Here is a 24,754-nt window from a genome sequence, read left to right on the forward strand (position 1 = left end):
TTTGATTTTTTCCATCGATAAAATATCACGAGGCCATCCCTTTACTAGTATTGGCCATTGACATCAGTTGGCCGTGTACGGGTTAAAAGTTACAAGTTTCACGTCTAGATGCCGTAAACAAAGCTGACTGTAACTTATAGCCTTCAACATTTTATTTTTCCTCCGAAATACATTGATTATAAGGAGTGAAATATTGGTATAACTCAATAACAAAAAAACCTGTTCGTTGAAATCATGGGATTTTCAGTTAAAATAGTATCCACACTAATGTTTACTTGAAGAAGCGTCAACGTTATTATTTCGACTAAAATTGGGACATAGTTTATTAGAGACTCTTCATTTAGCCATTCAGAAAGAGACAGTCGTTTTATAGGTACAGCTCCTGTTCGCAGACATACGCCAGCATCCAGAGACAGGGAGCATCTCCCAGACCTCCAGTAAAGCCAAGTACGCCGCAGTCCTCACCGGGGATTTGTATACCGTCATCGTTCGGTTCATTGGCATACCAAGTATAGAACCCAGCGCTGGTAAGAGGCTCTCCTGAAATAAATAAATAAATAAATAAATAAATAAATAAATAAATAAATAAATAAATAAATAAATAAATAAATAAATAAATAAATAAATACTGGGTGGAAAGAGGATGCTCATTATTAGGTTAGAAGAAACAGACATGAAAGTAACGAGAATGATCGCTGGTACAAAGAGGTGGGAACAATGGCAGGAGGGCACTCAGAATGAGTAGGTAAAGGCTAAGTTAGGAATGAACTCGATTGATGAAGCTGTACGCATATATGGGTTTCGGTGGTGGGGTCATGCAAGACAAATGGAGGAGGATAGGTTACCTAGAACAAGGATAATGGATTCGGTCAGGGAGGGTAAGAGAAGTAGAGGGAGAACAAGACGACGATGGCTAGACCCAGTTTCTAATGAATCAAAGATAACAGGTATGGAACTGACGACGCCACAGAGTTGGTTACAAATAGAGGATTGTGGCGGCGTTTAGTAAATTCACAGAGGCTTACACACAAAATCCTTTTTTTTTTTGCTAGGGGCTTTACGTCGCACCGACACAGATAGGTCTTATGGCGACAATGCGATAGGAAAGGCCTAGGAGTTGGAAGGAAGCGGCCGTGGCCTTAATTAAGGTACAGCCCCAGCAACAAAATCCTTAAAGGCATAACAGTCTACAATGATGATGTATGTATAAATAAATTAAATAAATAGGCCCCTAAATAAATCTACGCTATTAATGAATGGGGTGATGATTGATTGATTGATTGATTGATTGATTGATTGATTGATTGATTGATTGATTGATTGATTGATTGATTGATTGATTGATTGATTGATTGATCGATCGATTGATTGATTGATTGATTGATTGATTGATTGATTGATTGATTGATTGATTGATTGATTGATTGATTGATTGATTGATTGATTGATTGATTGATTGATTGATTGATTGATTGATTGATTGATTGATTGATTGATTGATTTGTTATGGATAGGATTTATGAGCAAGGATTAAAGTAGTTAAATTAAGGTTGCCCGTAAGTATATGTGTGTCTTACAAAACGGTCTTCTAGAACAGGGCCTCTCAAACGCCCAAAATCTCACGCGTGCAGAGCGAGGCGCAAGAGCTCCGTGCACTGTGCATCGGTGCCGCTCGGTATAGCTCGGATCAACGCTCCGTCTCTTGGCTACTCGGCTAAGCTCGGCTCTACTCGGCTATACTCGGCTCAACTCAGCCCGGATTTGGAGCGCTACGGCGCAAGTGGGGCAGAGGGAGACAGGCGGAGCGAGCGAGAGAGGCGTGAGGAAAGAGAGAGTAAGCGCTATTGCTTCAAATCGAGGAGTGGGGGGTCTGCACTCTGGTCAACCAAGCCAAGTCGTCTTTTGCACCGTGCACAGTGCATGCACCACGCGCATGCACCCTGAGAGGCCCTGTTCTAGACAATAGTTACGACGTTCTCATCGGGTACATAAATATATACAGGCTGTATCATAACTATACCGACAAAAAAATCAATTAGAGTGGTGCAATCTAACGGAGACATTTGGAGTTTTTTCTCGATAGGGGGTTCGCTGGTCTCGTGCAACACCTAAGGACCGATACTGGCCAGCGACATGCGTGATGCTATACAGGCTTAGGCTTACCGCTTTGGAGTTACTGTAGGAAAGCGAACCCCCTCAGTTTGATTCGAAGCCGGCAGCGTTTATTGGTCTGTTACGAAACATTGGTACATCGAACGACCAAAGATGATTGATTTTAACTTAGAATATGTGTTATGTTTATTATACTAAAACATTAGAAGAAAAGACGACAAATGAAGTGTAACATTATTGGGAGGTGTGCAACTCTGCAACAATACGACGCATCACCCCGACACTTACGAAGGAAATGCATTATGGTGATTCTTGTAGAAAATGTAATTTCAAGGTGACAGTGTGTGCTACATATTTAGATAATCAGTCAATCAATCAGTCACCACTGATCTGCGTGTAGGGCAGTCGCCCAGGCGGTGGATTTCCTATCTGTCGTTTACCTAGTCTTGTCGTGAATGATTGTAAAGGATTTGGAAATATATTGAACACATCCCTTCGTATATTATTCCAAACCCTAACTCCTCTTCATATAAATGAATATTTGCTCCAATTTGTCCTCTTTAATTCCAACTTTATCTTCACAACTCAAACCCATTCGTCTACTGATGTCATTCCACGTCATCTCTCCGCTGGACAGCTCGGAACATACCACTTAGCCGAGCAGCTCGTCTCCTTACTCCCATGTCTTCCCCGCCCAAAGTTTGCAACCTTTTAGTAACACTACTCTTTTGTCGGAAATCACCCAGAACAAATCACCTAATTTGCCCGTTATTTTAGTTACTTGAAACTAAAAAACGCTGGAGGTGTTTAGTTAATTCACAAAGGCTTGCAGACTGAATCTATAAATGTACAGTATGTAACAAAAGTTGAATAAAAAGCAGTTTCCCATCGTTTATGTCTAACAGGTTACACTTTTATCTGTTGATACTCACCGTATAGAGTCATGTAATTTGCTTCACTGATTTGGTCATGGAATCCAATAAAGATGAAGTTGACGTTGGTGACGTGCCTGAACAACCGCTTGTGTCTCTTGAAAAGCTCTATTAACACCTGTTCTTCTTGAGGGCTGTTGATTATGGCCAGATGACCGCCTTCGTCCCTGCAAACCTTTCGCGCTTCGTCCCACGTGGCAGACTTCGAGTGGAACTTGTAGTAGCCTACACCGGCGAACAGCTCGTAGCCTGGAGAGGGCCGGCGTCGGAAAACTGGGGAAATAATAATAATAATAATAATAATAATAATAATAATAATAATAATAATAATAATAATAATAAAATAAATTCTGGGAAGATGTTGAGGACGTTCTTTGTAAGATCCCAGACAAACACACGATTATACTTCTTGGATATTTCAATGCACAGCTTGGTAAAGGGAGAAAGTTCTAAAACATTATCGGAAACTATCCGGAACACCAGAGAACAAACCGCAATGGAGAGAGGCTGGTGGAGCTATGTAAGACCTTCAAGTTGCTTATGAAATCTACAGCTTTCAAACACCTGGACATCTCCGGATCCCAATCTCGGGGAGTTCCAAATTGACCACGTCGCAGTCTCCCGTAAAGCTCAAAGAGAGATACAGAATGTGAAGGTTCTAAGGAATGCCAATCTAGATTCGGATCACTGTTTATCCAAAATCAAAGTTAAACTGATTCCGAGAAACACCATGAAGTTCCACTTGAAGAAGATCAATCAATTTGATACTGAAAAACTACGCTCATGTCCTAAATTTACTAAGAAATTAGAAACCCTGAATCCCCAGAACTGGGAACAGCTACAACAGACCTTGGTTACAACAGCAAAGGAAACAGTCCCACTGATGAAGTCAAAGAAACATGCCTGGTGGAATGATGAATGTGACTCAGTGGTAAAACAAAGAAATCTCGCCTGACGAAAATGGAATTCGGTAAAGAGCCAGGATAACTGGGAAAACATCGTAAACGAGAGAAAATGTAAAAACTATTCGCAATAAAAATATGCTTGCAACAAGAATCAACTAACACAGATTGAATAAGATTTCCAGAGAAACAACACACGGGAGTTTTACAGAACCTTCAAACGCAATCTAAACAAGTATAATCCAACAAGCTTACAGATCAAAAACTGGGATGTGAAACTAGCTTACAACGACAAAGATAATTGCCAGATTCTAGCGAAGTACTTTGAATCTCTTCTCAATTGTGAAATTTCAATATCCACTTTCTCATTTGAAGATAACATACACGTCCACCCAGATTCATCCCCTCCAACGAAAGAAGAAATCAAACAGATTATCCAGTCCTTTAAGCATAACAAGGCACCAGGTCAGGACTCGATAACTGCTGAAATGTGGAAGTATGCTAGTAACAAAATGAGTGATAAATATACTGACATCATCAAAAAAAAAAAATTGGGAAACTGAGAAACTTCCACGTGACTGGACTTCTGCCTTGATTCACCCACTGCATAAGAAAGGGGACAAAATGGATGTTAACAATTACCGTGGTATTTCCCTCCTATTGGTATCTTACAAAATTTTCTCAAAAGCTCTGCAGATTGGGGCAGAACAACAACTTGATCCACAACTGGGAGAGTACCAAACAGGGTTCAGTAAAGAGCGCTCATGTGCCGAGCAAATTATGAATCTGAAATCTATCCTCTCATGTCTGGAACTAAGGAACAGGGTATTTGTGATGACCTTCGTCGACTTCAAGAAGTCCTATGACTCGATTGATAGAATCACTCTTATTCAAGTCCTAAAGGAATTTGGCTTGGATAAAAAAAAAAACAGGGCAGTCATCGAACAGACCCTAGCTAACACAACCTCCAGAGTCAAGTTCAGAGGAGAAATTTCGGACTCTTTCAAATAAAGACAGGAGTTAGGCAGGCAGATGGGCTCTCTCCCCTGCTCTTCAGTTGCGTCCTTGAAAAAGTCATCCATGAGTGGCGCAAAGAAATTAACAACGATGGGCTCCAGAATGGTGTGAGATTTGGTTACAAGAACATGAACCTTTCAGTTGATTACTTAGCTTTTGCAGATGATCTAGCAATTTTATCTGATTCTTTAGACATGGCTGCAAAGCGAATTAATCATCCCAAGACAAAGGCGGAAAAAGCTGGCCTCCAGATATCTTTGGAGAAAACGCAATTCATAACTAACATCAAGAGAGCTAAAAGTAAACCAGGGGAAAATCAAAGGGACAGATAATTTTACATATCTTGGTGAATGGATACAACCAAACATCTTTGAAAAAGAAGCTTTCGCGTCACGGATGAATAAAATGGAAATGGCTTATGAACTGACCAAAGACTTTTACAAAAGAAAGTCCATATCCTTGAACGCAAAACTCAGACATTACTGCACTGTCATAAGACCAGAGACTTTGTATGCAGCGGAATGCCTTGCTATGAACAAGGAAATCCTGATAGAAAAGTTGGAAATTAAGGAGAGAAATATCTTAAGAAAAATTCTTGTCCCAATTCAAGACAAAGATTAATATAGACGTCAGTATAAGTATGAGCTGTATACTCATGTCCAGAAGATCTCTGATGTCAAGCAGAGAAGGAGGATTGTAGTTTATGGCGACTTGATAAGAATTAAAGCCTCACCATTATCGAACCAGATCTTTACCTATTTTAAAGATAAGAAGACTCAGCCAACTTGGTTCAAGGAGGGGGGGAGATGGGGATCACTTATGAAGATGTACAAGAACGCAACCCACTCAGGAGAAAATTAAAAAACTACCAGACTTTTCAAGAAAGGCCAAAGTTGAAGACGGGAAAGACGTGGACGATGGAAAGAAAAGAGCAGCAGAGCACTGGGTAAAGATCAAAGCCGAGAGAAGAAATAACGTGGTCCTTAGTACGCCGATCATCATCATCATCATCATCATCATCATCTGTTTACCCTCCAGGTTCGGTTTTTCCATCGGATTTAGCGAGGGATACCACCTCTACCGCCTCAAGGGCAGTGTCCTGGAGCTTCAGACTCTTGGTCGGGGGATACAACTGGGGAGTATGACCAGTACCTCGCCCAGGCGGCCTCACCTGCTATGCTGAACAGGGGCCTTGTGGAGGGATGGGAAGATTGGAAGGGATAGACACGGAAGAGGGAAGGAAGCGGCCGTGGCCTTAAGTTAGGTACCATCCCGGCATTTGCCTGGAGGAGAAGTGGGAAACCACGGAAAACCACTTCCAGGATGGCTGAGGTGGGAATCGAACCCACCTCTACTCAGTTGACCTCCCGAGGCTGAGTGGACCCCGTTCCAGCCCTCGTACCACTTTTCAAATTTCGTGGCAGAGCCGGGAATCGAACCCGGACCTCCGGGGGTTGGCAGCTAATCACGCTAACCACTACACCACAGAGGCGGACTGTACGCCGATACCTACAAATAATAATAATAATAATAATAATAATAATAACAATTTTTTTACGAGGGATTGTGGAAAATCTTCAAAAGACAGTTGTGAAGGATCCGCACTTCAAAAGTGTGTGGGATTCTTACCCACTAAAAACCACATACCCTTTTCCCACGATGTGTGTCATCACCCCGGAACCGCTCTCGCATTACTTCAGGGTGATATCGTGCTTTGTCTTTTAGACATCTTCTTTCTTCATTTCTCCTTTACGAACGTTCGTATGCTTTCAAATCCTTCTTCTTCTGACGAAGGACGTTCTCCACGTACACTGCCACGCAATTCCAGGATTCCTGGTTTCGCAGCATCACCGAAATAATATTATCTGTTGTCAATTCTCCTAGTTCAGTTTCCACACATCTTCTCTGAATCGTCCAATGGCCGCATACAAAAAAGGTGTGAAATACGTCGTCAGTGTCATCACAGTATATGCATGCTGCGTCACTCGCTCTGCCCACTTTATGCAGGAATTTCCGGAAATATGCATGCCCTGTTAGAAGCTGCGTGAGGTAGTAATTTACTTCACCATGGGCCCTTTCAACCCAGATATCCAAGCGTGGTATCAGTCGCTAGGTCCATTTGCCTCGAGGGTCACTTTCCTAGCTGAGTTGCCATCGCCTCATCCTTTGACTGAAGGCACGCTTCTTTGCACATTTCTTTCCCAGCTCTCATTGCGTACGCCAGATTTCATAATAATAACAATAATAATAATAATAATAATAATAATAATAATAATGCAGAAAGGGCCTCAAAACGTCAGACGGCATTTGGACTCACAGTAAAGGACTAATATCATGTAATGCTAATTTGAAACATTACAAAACAGTTGTCCTACCGGAAGCTCTACATGCATCTGAAACCTTAACTTTAGCAGGTCATTCTAAAATTGCAGATATTTCAAAAGAAGAGCGTAAAATTCTTAGAAAAAATTTCGGCCCCATTCAAAAAAATGGAATGTGGATCAAAAGACGAACTGCAAACCTCCATACTTAAATAGTTTTATCAATGTTGTACTGAGAAGACGTTTGACATTTTTGGCCACATTTTTTGGATGGATAATAATAGACTTGCAAAAAGGTAATTCAATGTATTGAAATCCCAAAACAGAAGAATAAATTGCCTTGGAGGAAACAAGAGGAGACCTGAATGAATTAAACATAGGGGAAGACATCGTGGGAAATTGCGGAAGTCTTCAGGATCTCAGTAAATAAACACACATTTGTGGTCAAAAGCAGCAGGACCTAGGGCCTAGGGAAGGTTTTCATTCCCCTCCCCGAAGGGGAGGGGCGGGCCATCTAAAAGGTAACGCCTTCTCTCTGGAACAGCCAGCAGCAGGACTAGTTCAAAGCGGTCAGAAGAACGGAACAGGCAACACAGTGAGTGAGTTCATGAAGAGATTTTGGAAGAAGAGGAAGGCGAAGGTCATCAAGCCACTGAACAAGTTCCAACGCGCTCTATGAGTGGGCGTGACGAAACAATAATAATAATAATAATAATAATAATAATAATAATAATAATAATAATAATAATAATAATAATAATAATAATAATAATAGACAAAACTCTCAGATCTTACCGAAATACTTCGAGTCCCTTCTCAACTGTGATCCAGTCCCTCCACCACCATCGACTTTTATCCCTAACATGAATCCAGTTCCCACCAACCCTGATTCTTCACACAAGTATGAAGGGTGAGTTTTCCACCTAATCAATACTTTATTTTACAAAATGTTTAGGATTATTTACATTAAAGTAGTACCGGTTTCGACCTGTAAATAGGTCATCATCAGGTGTTGGTGAACCTGCTTAATAGCGATTGTAACGTACATAATAAAAACATTACTAAAAACTAATTAAACAAGAATGCCTTATTCTACGTATAATATAATACTAATATTATGATATATACATTTGGTATAATTATAGGGTTTTAACTTGTTGGAGTCCCATTCAAATGTCTATGCTGGTGCCAACATTACGTCAAACAAGATATGTACATATGGTACAATGAAGGGCTTTGGCATGCTGCAGTCCCATGAATGCCACGTATTCCAAAAATTGTATAGCTGAGGTTAAAAATAGGGTATAGTTCTTAGATAATAAAGGGCCACTGAGGTTTTGGTGTCAAGTTCAATGCAGTAAGCCAGCATTATGTCCAACTGTTGTATAGATAGAATCAAGGTGCATTCATTTGTTGAGTAGCTAGTTCAGAAGAGGAAGTAAGGACAGCGAGGTCATCTGCAAAAGCAACGCAATCAATAATGATACCATTACGAGTTCGTCCTTTTTGAACTCCAGCAGAAATTCCTTTAGATCCGAGAACATGTCTCCATTCCCGGATCACCCTCTCGAGTAGTAGTGATAGTCTATCTCCTTGCGGAACTCCTGTCTGGATTTCAAAATCTTCAGAAATCACAGTAACCCTAATTCTTCCCCACCAGACATATCTGAACTTCGAAAGATCATTACTTTTCTCAAAAATAACAAAGCTCCATGTGAAGACTCAGTGATGGAAATTACTGAATGACAATACGCTGCAACCCCTCCTGCAAACTATCCAACAGATCTGGAAGACCACTGAGATACACTCCAAATGGGTCACAGTTCTTATCCATCCCTTTTATTTTAAAAAAGGAGGTGATAAATCGGTTGTCAATAATTACCACGGCATCTCTCTTCCTCCTGTTACTTACAAAATCCTCTCACTAGAGCCGTAGAACAACGTGACTCGCAAATAGGTGAATACCAAGCAAGCTTCCGAAAATCCAGATCCTGCGCAGAACAAATCCAGAGTCTAAAAATGACTATCGCCTGCCGGTACCTGAAACTCAGAGCCAGACCATTTGTCGTCACTTTTGTAGATTGCCAGAAGGCGATTGACCACACAAATTCTCCAAGAATTCGGTCTAGACAACAAGACCCGGCAGATCATCCAAACTATACTTCCAAAGTGAAATTCAGATCTGTGATTTCTGAAAACTTTCAAATCCAGACAGGAGATGGACTATCACTGCTACTTTTCAACTGTGCTCTCGAGAGGGTAATCCGGATGAACTTAGAGTCTTATCAATGTCTCATGATTCACCGCCAGGTAATTCCGGAGAGAATGAAACAGAAATGAAGTAAATAGGATTGGCCAAAGCTGTTTGTAGTAATAATAATACGAGGGGCGTACTATATGTTTAACACTTTATTTTTTGTACGTCCGGGCATGGTTCACATTTCACTTTTGAAGGTTGTGACGTGTAACTAGTGTCTTGTTCCACCGTTTAGTAGCAGCGCACGCACAGTGGCTAACGAATGCACTCGTTATAGCCATTTCTTAACAACACTGTCACCGTAGGAGCAGACAACATGGAAAGCAACCTTCAGGGACAGCGCTATACGACTTGGTTCCTATGGAAAGAAAGCGTGACCAATGCACAAATTCATCGGCGCTTGGTGGCAGTCTGTGGAGAACAACTGGGTGGAAGGTTGGAAAACAGGGCTCACATCGTTGGACAAGAGAACCAGTTCTGGAAGGAATGTGACAGTGTCAACACCAGCCAACAGGCCATCCAAGGAAACAAATGCAACACATTTTTGGAAATGGAGGCAGTCACGGGAATTAGCCGAAACACCCTGCAGCGGATCGTGGACGGCCACTTACAGTTGGGGAAGGTGTCATCCACGTGGGTGCGTAGACTCTTGTCTGCAGACGAAAAGCAGAGGCGTGTGGATGTGTGCAGAGAAATTTTGCAACGCCATGGTCAAGATCCAGCTTGTGACTGGTGATGAGACATGGCTCCATTACCATGAACCACAAAAGAAACAGCAATGGATGCAATGGAAGCATAGGGGCAGTCCACCGCCAAAGAAATGTCGAACAGTGATTATCACCTGTTTGGGAACATGAAGAAACCTCTGCGTGGTGGCCGTTTTGCGTATTTTGCAGCACTGATGTGTAATGTATTCATTTGCGTAGAAAAAATAAAGGGTAAAACAATATAGTACGCCCTTCGTAATATGAAACGACAATAAAAATCAGATCCCTGAATTCTTGTTCCACCTTACCTTTTCCTGTGAGCGGCTTCCTCTCCTGCTCTATGCCGATGTATGCTCCAGCGCTGTAGTCCGGAGAACCAGGTGGAGGGTATTCTCTGTGAGGAAATAAAGAAATAAGGGATAGTATTAGGCATCATTCCTCTGATGTTTTGTGTTATTTAAGGAAGCTGAAATATCAGACTTTTTAAAACATGGAAATGATTTTGTTCTATGTGGAATTACCGTCATCAATTCCCACCACCTGTGGGTGGGGACGGTAGAACAACACCCACGGTATCCCTTCCTGTTGTAAGAGGCGACTAAAAGGGGTCCCAGGAACTCTGAACTTTGGAGCGTGGATTGGCAACCACGGGTCCCTTAGCTGAGTCCTGGCATTGCTTCCACTTACTTGTGAAAGGCTCCTCGTTTCATCTACCCTATTCGACCTCCCTTGGTCAACTCTTGTTCTTTTCCGACCCCGACGGTATTACGTATAGAGGCCTAGGGAATCTTACATTTTCAAGCCCTTCGTGACTCTTGTCTTCCTTTAGCCGATACCTCCATTTTTCAAAATGTCGGATTCCTTCCATTTCTTTCTCTCTGATTAGTGTTATATAGAGGATAGTTACCTCTTAAAACAATAATCATCACCACCACCACTAACTCAATTTCCCGACACCATCGTAACCATGGCAACCAGTATCAGTCATCTCTACGTTGCTATAAGAACGCAGCTTTGTGAGAACGAGTACTTGGTGGTGATTTGAACATCGATCTGAAGTCATAGTAACCAACAATCTTTACATTCTGCTGACTGAATTGAAGATCCACATATACACACTCCCCTTGTTCATCAATGAATCTTGTAATGTCCTTCTGCCTTAAAGTACCTATACATACCCTTACATTTTTCACTAATATCTGTATGACTGCCAATTATGCTTGCCATCATGTTATCCTCAACTGACTTGTTTGCTAGATTAAATTTTCTAGTAAGTTCCTTCAATTTGTCCTTAGTTCCACAGCCATTCCTAACTCTATTTCTTTCCAACCTGCACCTTCTTCTTAGTCTCCTTACTTCTCTGTTATAATATAGTCGATCTTTAAAATTCGTTACCATCATGAAAGGTAAAAACCTGTTTTCACATTCCTCAACAATTATTGCTTTAAACCCATCCCAGAGTCTGTTTACATTTTTATTTACGGTTCCCCACCGATTATAGTTACTTTTTTAAAAACTCCCTCACGCCTGTTTTATCAGCCATATGGTACTGCCTAATAGTCCTTGTTTTAATGCCTTCCTTTCTATCACATTTATTTTTAGCTACGACAAAAACAGCTTCGTGATCACCAATGCCATCTATTACTTCTATTTCTCTATAGAGCTCATCTGGTTTTACCAGCACCACGTCCAGGATATTCTTCCCTCTGGTTGGTTCCATCACTTTCTGAATCAGCTGTCCTTCCCATATTAACTTATTTGTCATTTGTTGGTCATGATTCCTGTCGTTCGCATTACCTTCCCAGTTGACATTTCGTAAACTGAGATCTCCCGCTACAATCACGTTCCTCTCCATATCGTTTCCCACGTAGCTGATTACCTTATCACTTATCACATAATTCCGAATCAGCGTCAGCGCTACACTTTTGTGCTCTGTACAAAAACATAAAGTTGCGCATTATCTTTAGAAATTAGCCTTACACATAGAATTTCATGTTTGTCAACTTTTTCGTAACTTACAAATTCTTCTTTCACCAGAATGAATACTCCCCCTCCCACCATTCCTATCATATCTCTATGATACACACTCCAGCTCCGTGAGAAAATTTCTGCATCCATTATACCATTTCTCAGCCATGATTTAACTCCTATTACAATATCATGTAAGTATCTTTCTTCTTCTTCTTCTTTTCCTGCCGCTTTTCCCACACCTGTGGGGTCGCGGGTGCGAACTGCGTCGCACATGTGGATTTGGCCCTGTTTTACGGCCGGATGCCCTTCCTGACGCCAACCCTCTATGGAGGGATGTAAGCACTATTGCGTGTTTCTGTGGTGGTTGGTAGTGTAGTATGTTGTCTGAATATGATGAGGAGAGTGTTGGGACGGACATATACACCCAGTCCCCGAGCCAGAAGAATTAATCAGAAGCGATTAAAATCCCCGACCCGGCCGGGAATCGAACCCGGGATCCTCTGAACCGAAGGCCAGTACGCTGACCATTCAGCCAACGAGTCGGACAATATCATGTAAGTATATATCTATTAAATTACTTAATTCTATTCCTTTCTTTACATTACTTCTGCAGTTCAACACTAACACTTTTATGTCATCCGTACTTGACTTCCAGATCCCTGTACCCATATTAGGGATCTGAAGCAGCACCTGGTCAAGAGTTTATCTCCTTCACGCGCGTTACGTTCGCCCTCGAATTAAACAAGCCAGCCACTTCCACTACGTGCACCGATGCCATGCTCAGTCATGACGTAAACCACTTAACAACCTAACAGTACGTTTCGTATCACCATCCACTACTGGGTATATTGCATCTAAACCAATGTCTGTACATTAATGAGTAAATGCATTTTTGTTTCATTCCATCAGTATTGTACTATTTCTTCGCGAAAAATACGCAATTAAACCTCTACACTTCTGTACTCTATCACAGACACTCGCACATTTTCTCCGATACACGGAAACCATAGAATTATGGATATGAACTCGCTGCCTCGTCTTCTAAGCCCAAAAACATACCCGTGATGAGGATTTCGTGGAGGTTCTCACTACAACTATAATGTTACTTTATTAAGAAGTTCAGGAGGCTCTCCCCTACACCTGTAATTTTACCTCATGAAGGAGATCAGCAGGCTCTAATTACACCTATAAAGTGACCTTATTAAGAAGTTCAGCAGGCTCTGAGTACACCTATAAAGTGACCTTATTAAGAAGTTCACCAGCCTCTGAGTACACCTATAAAGTTACCTTATTAAGAAGTTCAGCAGGTTCTGACTACAACTATAATGTTACTTTATTAAGAAGTTGAGGAGGCTCTGACTACACCTATAATGTTACCTTGTTAAGAAGTTCAGGAGGCTCTGACTACAACCATAATGTTACCTTATTAAGAAGTTCAGGAGGCTCTGACTACAACTACAATGTTACCTTATTAAGAAGTTCAGGAGGCTCTCATTACACCTAGCCTATCCGTACACTCAAGACGACTCACCCCGCTTCACTCTCACAGAAGAAGGCCAGCACACTATCACATCTGAAGTCCGTCATTTTACCCTTGGTCTTGTGGAATGCTACACAGTCTTCTCCAGGATTGGAGCCACTCCAACCTGCGTTGTCTGGGAGAGGATCCCATTCATCCCAGCCTACTGCTGTCATGGGCTCCCCTGTAAGAGAAGGTACACTTGCTTAGTTACTTTCAGTCATCATCGCTTAATGATGGCGACTTACACCCGGTTGTTAGATTCCCTGGCAGTTGTTTACCTAGACGTTTCTTAAATAATTTCAAAGACGTTAGACACGTATCGATCTTCCCCCTTGGAAAATTATTCTCATCCCTGACTCCTCTTCTTCTTTCTCTCAGTTCTTACCAACCCAAACTTTGCAACATTTTTGTAACGCTACTCTTTTGTCGGAAATCACCCAGAACAAATCGAGCTGCTTTTCTTTGGGTTTTTTCCAGTTCTTGAATCAGGTAATCCTGGTGAGGGTCCCATACACTGGAGCCATACTCTAGTTGGGGTCTTACCAGAGACTAATATGCACTCTCCTTTACATCCTTACTACAACCCCTAAACACCCTCATAACCATGTGCAGAGATCTGTACCCTTTATTTACAATCCCATTTATGTTATTACCCCAATGAAGATCTTTCCTTATATTAACACCTAGATACTTACAATGACCCCCAAAAGGAACTTTCACCCCATCAACGCAGTAATTAAAACTGAGAGGACTTTTCCTATTTGTGAAACTTACAACCTGACTTTTAACCCCGTTTATCAACATACCATTGCCTGCTGTCCATCTCACAACATTTTCGAGGTCACGTTGCAGTTGCTCACAATCTTGTAACTTATTTATCACTCTATAGAGAATAATATCATCCGCAAAAGAGCCTTACCTCCGATTCCACTCCTTTACTCATATCATTGATATATATAAGAAAACATAAAGGTCCGATAATACTGCCGATTACTGGGATTATGCCGAGTCAAGAAAACAAGGTGAAACTCTTTATGTTTCGCAGAGAGCTTTGCTTCCCGTCTTCAGAAGAATACTTCTACAATAAAGAGGGTTTGAATTTAAGCATGCCTTACCGTTGGAGCTGTGGTACCCTCATTCGTCACCACGTGGCCCGCTGTATGCTGCCACAGCGCTCCAAGCGGGAGCCGACCACAACGTTAAGCTACAGTCATGGCCGACTGGATTCCTCGCTTCCTAGAGCGACACATCAAGTCGGCCGTGCTCCAGTTAAGGTGTGCGTGAGAAGTAACATGGAGAACATAGACGAATCAGGAACGAACGTGGTATAAGAAATAAATAGAAAGTAATAAAATAAAATAGAATGCAAAGAAAGACAAAGATACAATAGAACAGATCTGAAGAATGGAAAGAAAGTGTGTGGAGAAAACAAGAGGATGCTAATTATGTGAAATGGTGTGGGAGGTGAGGCGAGCAAAACCTGTGTACACACGCATGAAAGTATGACACTTAAGACATAGTTTGGAATGAACCATCTGGTGATGACGAACGAACGAATTTGGAAAACGCCAAAACGAAATAACAGTATAAAAAGGACAGGAAAGTGAACTCTCTTACGTAAATCCTTAATGGCTGGCAAGCACATATAACTTAACTGATAGCCAGTGTCCTGTTGAAATTTGTAGGACTTTTACGTATTTCCACAGCTTCCCTTATAATCATAGACCTGTAGTGTTTAGTGCGGGTAAGAGCTCGAATATCTTGGAGCACGACATCATGACCCGACGATAAGGCGTGCTCAGATAGTGTTGATTTATCTGGCTGGTTGACACGGGTATTCCTTAGGTGTTCCTTGATGCGAGTCCCGATGGACCAGCATGTTTGTAACATGTATACCTTGCCGGAATTTTGTACACCCCAGGGTGTAATAGTGGGGACAATTTGTCCTTGCTTTTACCTAACCTGCTCACAGTGAATAATACGTGGTGCCAGCCATTAACGATACTGTGATACTTTCATAGGTGTGTGTACTCCAGTTATGACCTCACCTCCCACACCGTCTCACATCATTATTCATCCTCTGGTTTTCTCCACATACTTTCTTTCCATTCTTCAGATCTTTTTTATTCTATCCTGGTGTCTTTCTTTGCATTTTATTTTACACAAGTACCCCGTTTATCTGGATAAGTCGGACCGGAACTGATCCGGATTATCGAAAATCCGGATAAACCGGAAGACACTAAAGAAACAAATACAGTAGTATACATGTTATATAAGCTATTAATGTAAGATGTAGAGTACTTTTCGGACATTTATGACTCTGTTTTATGCACTAAAATAATGTGTGAGTTTTTTTTTCTTCTATTCTACATTTGAAGAGTGTTTGCGCGCAGCACGATCACGAAGACGTTTTGCTAACAAAAGTTCTGCCGGTGTGGTGGTTTCAGTCAAGGATTCTAAATAGACCATCAGTTTGTCCAGCTGCGTTGTTGCCTCTCCATGAGTTATTGTTTCTTCTGAAGGAGCGCTGGTTTCATTCAGAAGAGCTTGTGTTCGAATCCCACCTCAGCCGTCCTGGGAATGGCTTTCCACGGTTTCCCATTCTCAATTCCAGGTGAACGCCGGGACGGTACCATTGATAGACCGTGGCCGAATTACTTCCGATTCTTGTCGTTAACTATCCTTGGTGGAAAAGGCATTCAAGAAGAGTCGACATCGTAAAAAAAAAAATATTGCACAAATAAAAATTAATTTTTATTATTTTCGATCCGGATAAACTGGAGATCCGGATTCATGACGGCCGGACAAATGAGGTTCTTGTGTATTAGTTTCAATTCATTTCTTCTACCACATCCATCCCTGATTTGTCTGATGCCCTCTGTGTTACTTCTCACGCACACGCGGTGTGATAGAACACCTTAATTGGAGCACAACCGACTGGATCCCTCGCTGCGCTCCTTAAAGCGACGTACCAAGTCGGCCATGATTGGAGCTTAATGTTGTCATCAGCTCCCGTTTGGAGCGCTGGTGCAGCATACAGTGAGCCACCTGGTGAAGAATGAGCGTACTACAGCTCCAACGGTAATGCATTCTTAAATTCGAACCCTCATTATTGTAGAAGTATTCTGAAGACGGGGAGCAAAGCTCTCTGCCAAACATAAAGAGTTTCACATCGTTTTCTTGACACTGTATAAGCTCAAAAGGCCATAATTATCATGTCTACAAGTACGGCCCTGAAAGCACCGAAGTTAACATTAGGAACCTCTGTAAACATTGTTATGTTTAAAAACTTTCGTCTTCCCGTGGCCAAAGAATTGAATGCTAAGGAATTTCTAAGTTTGTGTACAAGTACCCGTAGCCAGCAAGGCGTCAGGAATGAGTTTCACGAGTCTAAAAACATTGCCATTGTGATCACCATGCTGTATGATAGAAGATATTGGAAAACTTACCATAAATGGACATGAATATTCCCTCGTTGAACATGTCGTGTAGTCCCAGCCAGGCCAGGTCGTTACTCTTGGTATGTGGTAGAGTGCTGTGGCGCTGAATCAGTTGCTTCAGGATTGCCGCCTCAGCCGCCGAGTTGGGGATGGCGAGGTGAGCGCCATCTGCAGCGCATCGTCGTCGAGCGCCGTCCCACGTCTCACCGTACGTGTACAGCTTGTACTGTCCAATACCGGAGTTGTTCTGGTAGCCAAGTTCTACCAGGGAGAGAGCCTGGATACGGTCTGTCAAGAGAGGAATACAGTTCTCATCTCTGTGTTAGAGAGGCATTCATTCAAAATGATTATTTCCTTTCGGAAGCATTCTGACATTTCTTAGAGGGAGCTCCGTTTGCTACCTGCTTGGGTGGGAATAGGGGAGCAGGGGTTGTGGTTGCCATGGAAACGTGGGTTGGTCCACTGCGGCTGCCATGGAGATGAGTAGAGATGGGAATTATAGGCACGAATAGGTTAGAATGCAAACGTATTTGAACAAGGCGCAAGTGAAATCTAGCCGCTCTACAGATATGTCGGGGAGTTGCATAAATTTTAGGGGTTCTGATAATTCAGATCGATAATATTTATGCAAATCTCACCGCAGAACCGTCATGCGGGTAACATACACTTGCGCCTTGTTCAAATACATTTGCATTCTAACCTATTCGTGCCTATAATTCCCATCTCTAGAGATAAGCCTGCTGACCAGCTCGTGTTGATTGAAGTTGCGAAACCTCTCACTTCTGATTTACGAACAACAGAACACAGCGGTCTGAGTTAACGAACGAGTGAGCCGGAAGCGAAGGAAAGGAGAAAGGAATGCAGGAATGTGGCAACACCGTGCAATGGCATGTGCAATGCTCCTCCCTCAGCCCTCTCTGTCAGAATGCTTCTTTCGATATTACGGTGCGGCCAGTATCCAGTATTCGGGAGATAGTAGGTTCGAACCCCACTGTTGGCAGCCCTGAAAATAGTTTTCCGTGGTTTCCCATTTTCACACCAAGCAAATGCTGGGGCTGTACCTTAATTAAGGCCACGGCCGCTTCCTTCCCATTCGTAGCCCTTCCCTGTCCCATCGTCGCCATAAGACCTATCTGTGTCGGTGCGACGTAAAGCAGCTAGCAAAAAAGAAACGGTTATAGTTACGAGGGCTACAAATAAGGTAGTGGCAACGTAGTGCAGACGCTGGCAGAACATCGGGCATGCGCAAATAGGACAGCGGTGGCGCTGTTGTCGATGTGTAGTGTACATTCGACGGGCATCCAGTTGGGAGTGTTGTTGCTGTGTGGCGTTGAATTGAAGAGTGTCGATTTCACAGCTCTAAAGCATGTTTTCAAAATTTGATCAGCGTTCTTGCCTGTGGCAAAAGTGCATCAGAATGTTATCGAGGATTACGTCAAGTTGAAGAATTGAATAACCGCCTCTCCCACTAAGGACTCTGTCTGAAGGTAAAAAAAAAAAAAAAAAAAGACGGAATATCTGGAGTCAAATCCAAGCGTCGGTACCTTTGAAGTCGCTGGAGAAAAAATCTACTTAAGACAGAATGCTTCAGATACCTTGGGTCTCGCCTGCAGAGAGATGGATGGATAAATGCAGCCTGGTTGCGGAGGAAGGAGGTCACCGGTGTACTTTGCGATAATAAAGAACTGTCAGTTCGTCTCAAATCCAAAATATATCGGATAGTAGTACGACCAGTTGCACTGTATGGAGCCTAATGTCGACCATATGATAGTTTCAGAACGCCAATTCTATGCCATTCAAGAGCAAGTGGATGTCGCTCCAATTGTGGATAAAATGAGAGGAAAACGGCTCCGATGGAAGGCCATACTCTTAGTTCAGCGCGTGATACGGTTGCCAACCCTGAAGTACGCCCCCGATTACGGCCGAAGCAACGTTGGCAAGACAATAAATGGCCTACAACCTGTCGACTCACGAGACTGGACAATACTTCGTTCAATGACCAAGAAAGCGGGCCCTGTACCATCGGAACAACTCTAGGAAGAAGAAGAAGAAGAAGATTACGTGACTCATAATTTAAACACTTTTCCGGACCCTTGAGCCCTTCAACTTTCGGCACAATCGAGGAAGTTCCTTAATTTTACGTTTTTCGTTGTGTGGGGACCCTACTTTGTCTGCTAAAAAATGTTTTGAACATTAAAATGCTTTTAACTTATTCCTAGAAACTGAAATATTTGTTGACTCGTTTCCAGTATCTTCATCACTTATATTCTTGAAATCTTTTCGAACAAAATCCTTTACGTCGGAAGCTGCAAACCACACTCCCCGGTAGTCTTCCCGAACCTCCCGCTGTAAACACGCCCGCAGTCTGTGTGAAACGAGGCGAGGAAGAGTGTCCAGTGACCTGCTGGGGGATTGGGGGGGGGGAGTCTCCTCATTTAATTCTATGAGAACTTTTCGATGTGTCCGTTCGTTTAGTGTGTGCATTATGCCGAAAGTGTCAACTTTCAAGTCGTATTTAATTAAACAGTGGTTACAGGAGTTTCATCTTTCCACATCGGAAGGTAAAATTATACTCTGTGACGTTTGCACTAAAGAGGTGTCTGATTTTTTAAATATATTTCCCTCTAAAGAGTTATTATGAATATAGCAAAATAAAAACGATATTTTAATTGAAAAATTAGAAGATCATCTAATATTTGTTATTATTACTAAGAATATATTCCGTTAGAGTAAATTAATCTTTATCTCTGCCACAGTAATGTCATAAACAATTATTTCTTCTTATTATTATTCTCCTTATTCTTATCTATCTGTAATAACAATACTAATACTGGCTGTTTGTTAATATCATCTTTATATTCTTATTATTAGTACTATCACTCTAATTGCCCTATCATGTTTGTATTTTTAAATTTTATTGTTTAAAGTGGTAAAGTATACGAGAGGTCCGTGAGCCCTAACTTCGACACAAATGTAAGCCAGGAATAAGTAAATAAATACATAAATAAATAAAATTGAAGGTGTCTAAGATTTATTTATAGGATCTCTTTTTAAAACCTTTTAGAACCTATTTTAGGTACCTACAATAAAACTTGATAAATGCTTATTAACATACATAAAACTGGCCTACTTTTTCATAATTGAGAGCCTATTTCAGGAACCTAAAATAAAAATCTTAGCACCTACAAATTCGAGGTCTACTTATCACTATAGCTGAGACTTTTGGGCAGTAAAAGTTTAGAATGAAAAACTTACTGCAGCAGGTAATATGTAGCCTGCACAACGGTGATGCTATGAGATTTACATAAACTTTAGGGGCGCTACCCTTACTACATTAGGGAAGAGACTCTTCCAATAAACACATTAGTTTGCATTCTAACCTGTTATTGCCAAAACGTCCGGAGTCTACCAATTTAATGGCTGTTGCATATAATAGGTTATCCCATACTTTGGCTAATTTGTATTGTAACCTTAATGAAGCTCGGAATCAAATCACAAGTCTCCAAAATATTGCTGGAAAAATTAGATTAACAATTTCATTTGAAAAACTAAAATAATGGCAGTAGATCCCCTATTAATAAGCAGTGTTCTAATACGTGGAAATGAAATATAAACTGTAAAACAATTTAAATACCTTCGAGAAAGTATAACATACCATTTAAATGAAAAAAATCATTGGACAGAGAGAACTAATAAATTACCTAGACCACAAAAAGTAACCAGAAATGCATACAACAATAAATGTTTGTCAATAAATACAAAATTGAGACATGTAGTCCAACCTGAAACAGCTTATGGAAGTGAAACATTATTGAAACTAAAGGAAAAGAATAACATAGACAAAATTTTAAAAATAAAAAGAATAACAATAACAACATGTATTAATAAGAAGTACCAAACAGAAGGAGAATGGCGGATTTCATAAGAAAGAAGAGAATATCATTCTTTGGTCAGCTGTTCAGGACACCTCAAGACAGGTTGATATGCAGAATTTTGAAGAAGCTTTGTAAACAAAAACAACAACCTGTCTGGATAAAAGAAACATGAAAGAATTGGACATAACACTGAAGGATTTAAAGAATAAATCAAACAAAAATAAATAAATTGAAGAACAGTAAAATTAGATTCCTACGACAAATTGATAAAAGGGTATTTTCAGAAGAAGAGCGAAAACGAAGATCAGATAGAATGAAGAAATACTAGAAGAAAGGGACAAAACCCATAAAATATCATAGATGATCGGGCAGAAATTAACTACATTGGTCCAATGCGGCCGTAAAAAAGCGCGATAATAATTCTGACATGGCGCCACGCAAATCATTCATGTTTGATTCATGCAGTGACCTCTTTTTATGTTTGCTGTGTGTGTGTTGCTATGAATAGAGGCGCGTACATGGAGTTATATGGTAATGAAATATCAAAATTACTTAGGCCATCACAATATTGAGTTTCGCTATTTTAAAAACATAGTTACATGAAAAACATTACAGGCACTCAATACAGCAATGTTGAAGCTGACATAATCACGACCAGAATTGAGATACTTGTCATATCATGGGATCATCTTTTGTATGCTGGTGTCGCAGAAGTCTGCCGCCTGGCAATAGAACCAGCGTATGACGTTCGTCTTCAGCTCTTAGTTCGGGTGAAAATGCTGACAGGAATTTATTGAAGTGCAAGAAAATATGAAAATCACTGGGAACAAGCTCAGGACTGTAAGGTGGGTGATCAAACACCTCCCAGCCGAACTGCTGCAGAACAGTTGCTGACTGCCGAGCATTGCCATGGATCAGCACAAAACTTGCACTGAACATTCAATGCCTCTTGTTTTGAATGGCTCACGGCAATTTCTGTAGAAACTTTATACAGACGGAACCTCGGAGGCGGTGGGAGAAGAATATGAGCCGCCATTTCTAGCCACTGCTGCTACGCTACTGACACCAAGAAGGACTTCTCTGGCTACGTCATAGATCTGTCGCGCATGCTCGTATTTTCCGGCTAAATACGTTTGCTTTACAATAAAAGAAATAGGGAAACTTAATTTATGGATTACCTACGTAATATGATTTGTATCAGGGAACATTCCATTAAACTACCGATCTTGGTTTAATGAAGGTTTCGTGATATACTGTGTTATGTATGTGTCCGAAATGGATTAGCCTAGATGATGATGACTGTTGTTTAAAGGGGCCTAACATCTTGGTCATCGGCCCACTAATCAAGGTGGAAGATTATTCGACTTTGGAATGCAGAGACGCCATGAGTACGGAACGACAGTGCTGCAATCAGTCGGACAAACAATTTATTAAGGTTGAGTATAGTGTTCGCTGATTCATAATCTCTGTGACTATCCGTGTTTACATGTGTGTGAAGCGGAGCTCAACCAGTCACATACGATTTCTAATAAAAGTGTGCGGAATGTAGTTAGTGTACCGTAAAGTGTCATTTTCCGTACAAAGTTGAGTCTGAAAATAAGTTGATTTCGTCCCAGTATAGAATAAAACTAATTTTAGATCCTAATAATCTTCAAAGCCTGCTGTAATTTCTACGTAAGAGATACCTACTTGTTTTATCCACTTCTGGAAACGGTACTGTAAGCACGTCCGTGTGGCCTTCGGTCGAATTGCAGCCTCCTCTTGTGACTGCGATCTGGAAGAGATTGAGAAGTATAATTTCTACTCTGTACTGGGAAGTGATTGGGGAAGAGAATGCTTGGACAGGAATCGTAGATCTGCTGGCCTGTTTGTGGAAAGTTAACATCAGAATTGCATTTGTGTCCCCCCTAAGACACGTGGGTGTAGCGAGAAATTAGTTAGCTGGTAGGGCTGCCAAGAAGGCAATCACATTATCCCCGTTACTTTACATGGTTCCAGACAGTGATATTCGTTCTCAACTGAGACATTGGGAGACGGAGTGGCAGGTCACCCCGCTTTCAAATAAGCTGAGAACGATTAAAGGAAGATACGAAAGACTTCCTCTTCGAGTTTCTCGGAGAGAAGCAGTGGTATTGTGTGTACCACCGTGTATATTTGCGGAGTGCGCGAACCTGGTCGATTTGCGCTGTAGTCTAAATCCTTCAGAATACCATCTCGCGCTCTCTACGAGATGACGAATAGTCAGCAGACCTCGCCATCCGTTTCATAAGGGATAGTGGTCTGTTTTATATTTTTCAAAGTGAATTTATTATAATTTGTTTTTAACTTTCCTTTTATTGTAAACTACGCTTTTATTTTGACTATGTTTTATCTATCTTTTTGTGTTTTCAATATTTTTAAACTTTAAATTGAATAAAATACACTATTTTGCTACTATATCAGTGCCTTTTTCAATTATTAATTACATGTTGACCTATTGTTAACCATGTTTTAGAAAAATAAGGCTTTGGGAATTAGATTTACTGTATTTGCAATTCATACTTTTCGGCTTAATTGTATTCATTTAAAAACACTGTTCAAAAATGCGACCTCCTGCTGATACTAGCTTTGGAACGACGTGGCATTGCCTGTTGCACACGTTCAAAGATTTCAGGCATGTGCTGTAGCGAATAAAAAGCTGTAAGCATCCGAGCTATGAAACCCTCCTTTGATTCAATTAGAATTTCTCCCACCAGGCTCTTTAAGTACCCCCATACAAAACTGACAAGTTGGTTGAGGTCAGGAGAACGAGCAGGCCACTCAGTCTTCATAATTACAATTACATTGATTTATAATAGTTTCGTTCTAAATTACGTCAGAAAATACATCAGTTATCAATTTCTCCATGATGCTGGTCACCTCTATTGTGTAAAGATAAGGCAGCAGAAAATGTAGATGTGGAATACCTGACACAGGACCGCCGTTGGACATATTATATTTACCTGGGTGTTCCACTTTCCATCCTTGTCTTTTGAATGCGCAGCACTGAACTTCATTTGTCCGGACATCTGACAGGAGCAGTCCAGAGGTGGCTCTGTCCCAGTTCCCAGAGCGCCAGCACATAGTAGGGCAGCGAGGACCAGAAACAACATTCTGGAAGCTGTTAAAAAATTGCTTTAGTTTTCAGATAACTCTTGTAACATACGCTATACTGTTAATAATAAGAGTTGGCGTCTGACATTTCTTAGAGGGAGGTCCGTTTACTGCCTGCCGAGGCGGGATAAAGGGAGTGGCTGTGTGGTTGCCATGGAAACGAGGGTGGGGCGACTGCGGTTGCCATGGAGATAAAACTTCAGGGCAGCTCGACTTGCTGAGAGTTGCCAAACCTGTCACTGTCACTGATAAGAACCTGATTGTTTGTATAAGAGTGATCGCAAATGGGACGACACCGCCTGACCAGGTAGTCTACAACAGATCACAGCGGTCAGAATGAAGGAGGGAACAAGTGAGCCGGAAGCGAGGGGTAAGAGCATGTAGAAAGGAATGCTGGAATGTGGCAACATCGTGAAATGGCACGTGCAGTGTTCCTCCCTCCAACCTTACCTGTCAGACGCCAACTTTAGTTAAGTCTAGTATAGACACTGAACATCGGACGTTAGGTGAATTTGTTGTCAAAAACAGACCCTATGTCTTATGGCTGCGGATCATGTGAAAATTTT

General features: G+C 41.4%; 1 protein-coding gene across 1 annotated transcript; it reads right to left on the reverse strand.

Moving 5' to 3' along the window:
• On the reverse strand, positions 1-24,195 carry LOC136885301 (C-type mannose receptor 2). Its single transcript, XM_067157811.2, has 7 exons — positions 24,038-24,195; positions 22,746-22,830; positions 17,191-17,469; positions 13,751-13,922; positions 10,557-10,642; positions 3,045-3,317; positions 1-540 (listed from the first exon to the last, which is right to left on the reverse strand). The coding sequence occupies exons 1-7, from the start codon at positions 24,185-24,187 to the stop codon at positions 368-370; spliced, it is 1,218 nt and encodes a 405-aa protein (XP_067013912.2). The 5' UTR covers positions 24,188-24,195; the 3' UTR covers positions 1-367.
• Positions 24,196-24,754: the final 559 nt, after the last annotated feature.

Source organism: Anabrus simplex, chromosome 14 (assembly GCF_040414725.1).
Source record: "Anabrus simplex isolate iqAnaSimp1 chromosome 14, ASM4041472v1, whole genome shotgun sequence".
NCBI lineage: Eukaryota > Metazoa > Arthropoda > Insecta > Orthoptera > Tettigoniidae > Anabrus > Anabrus simplex.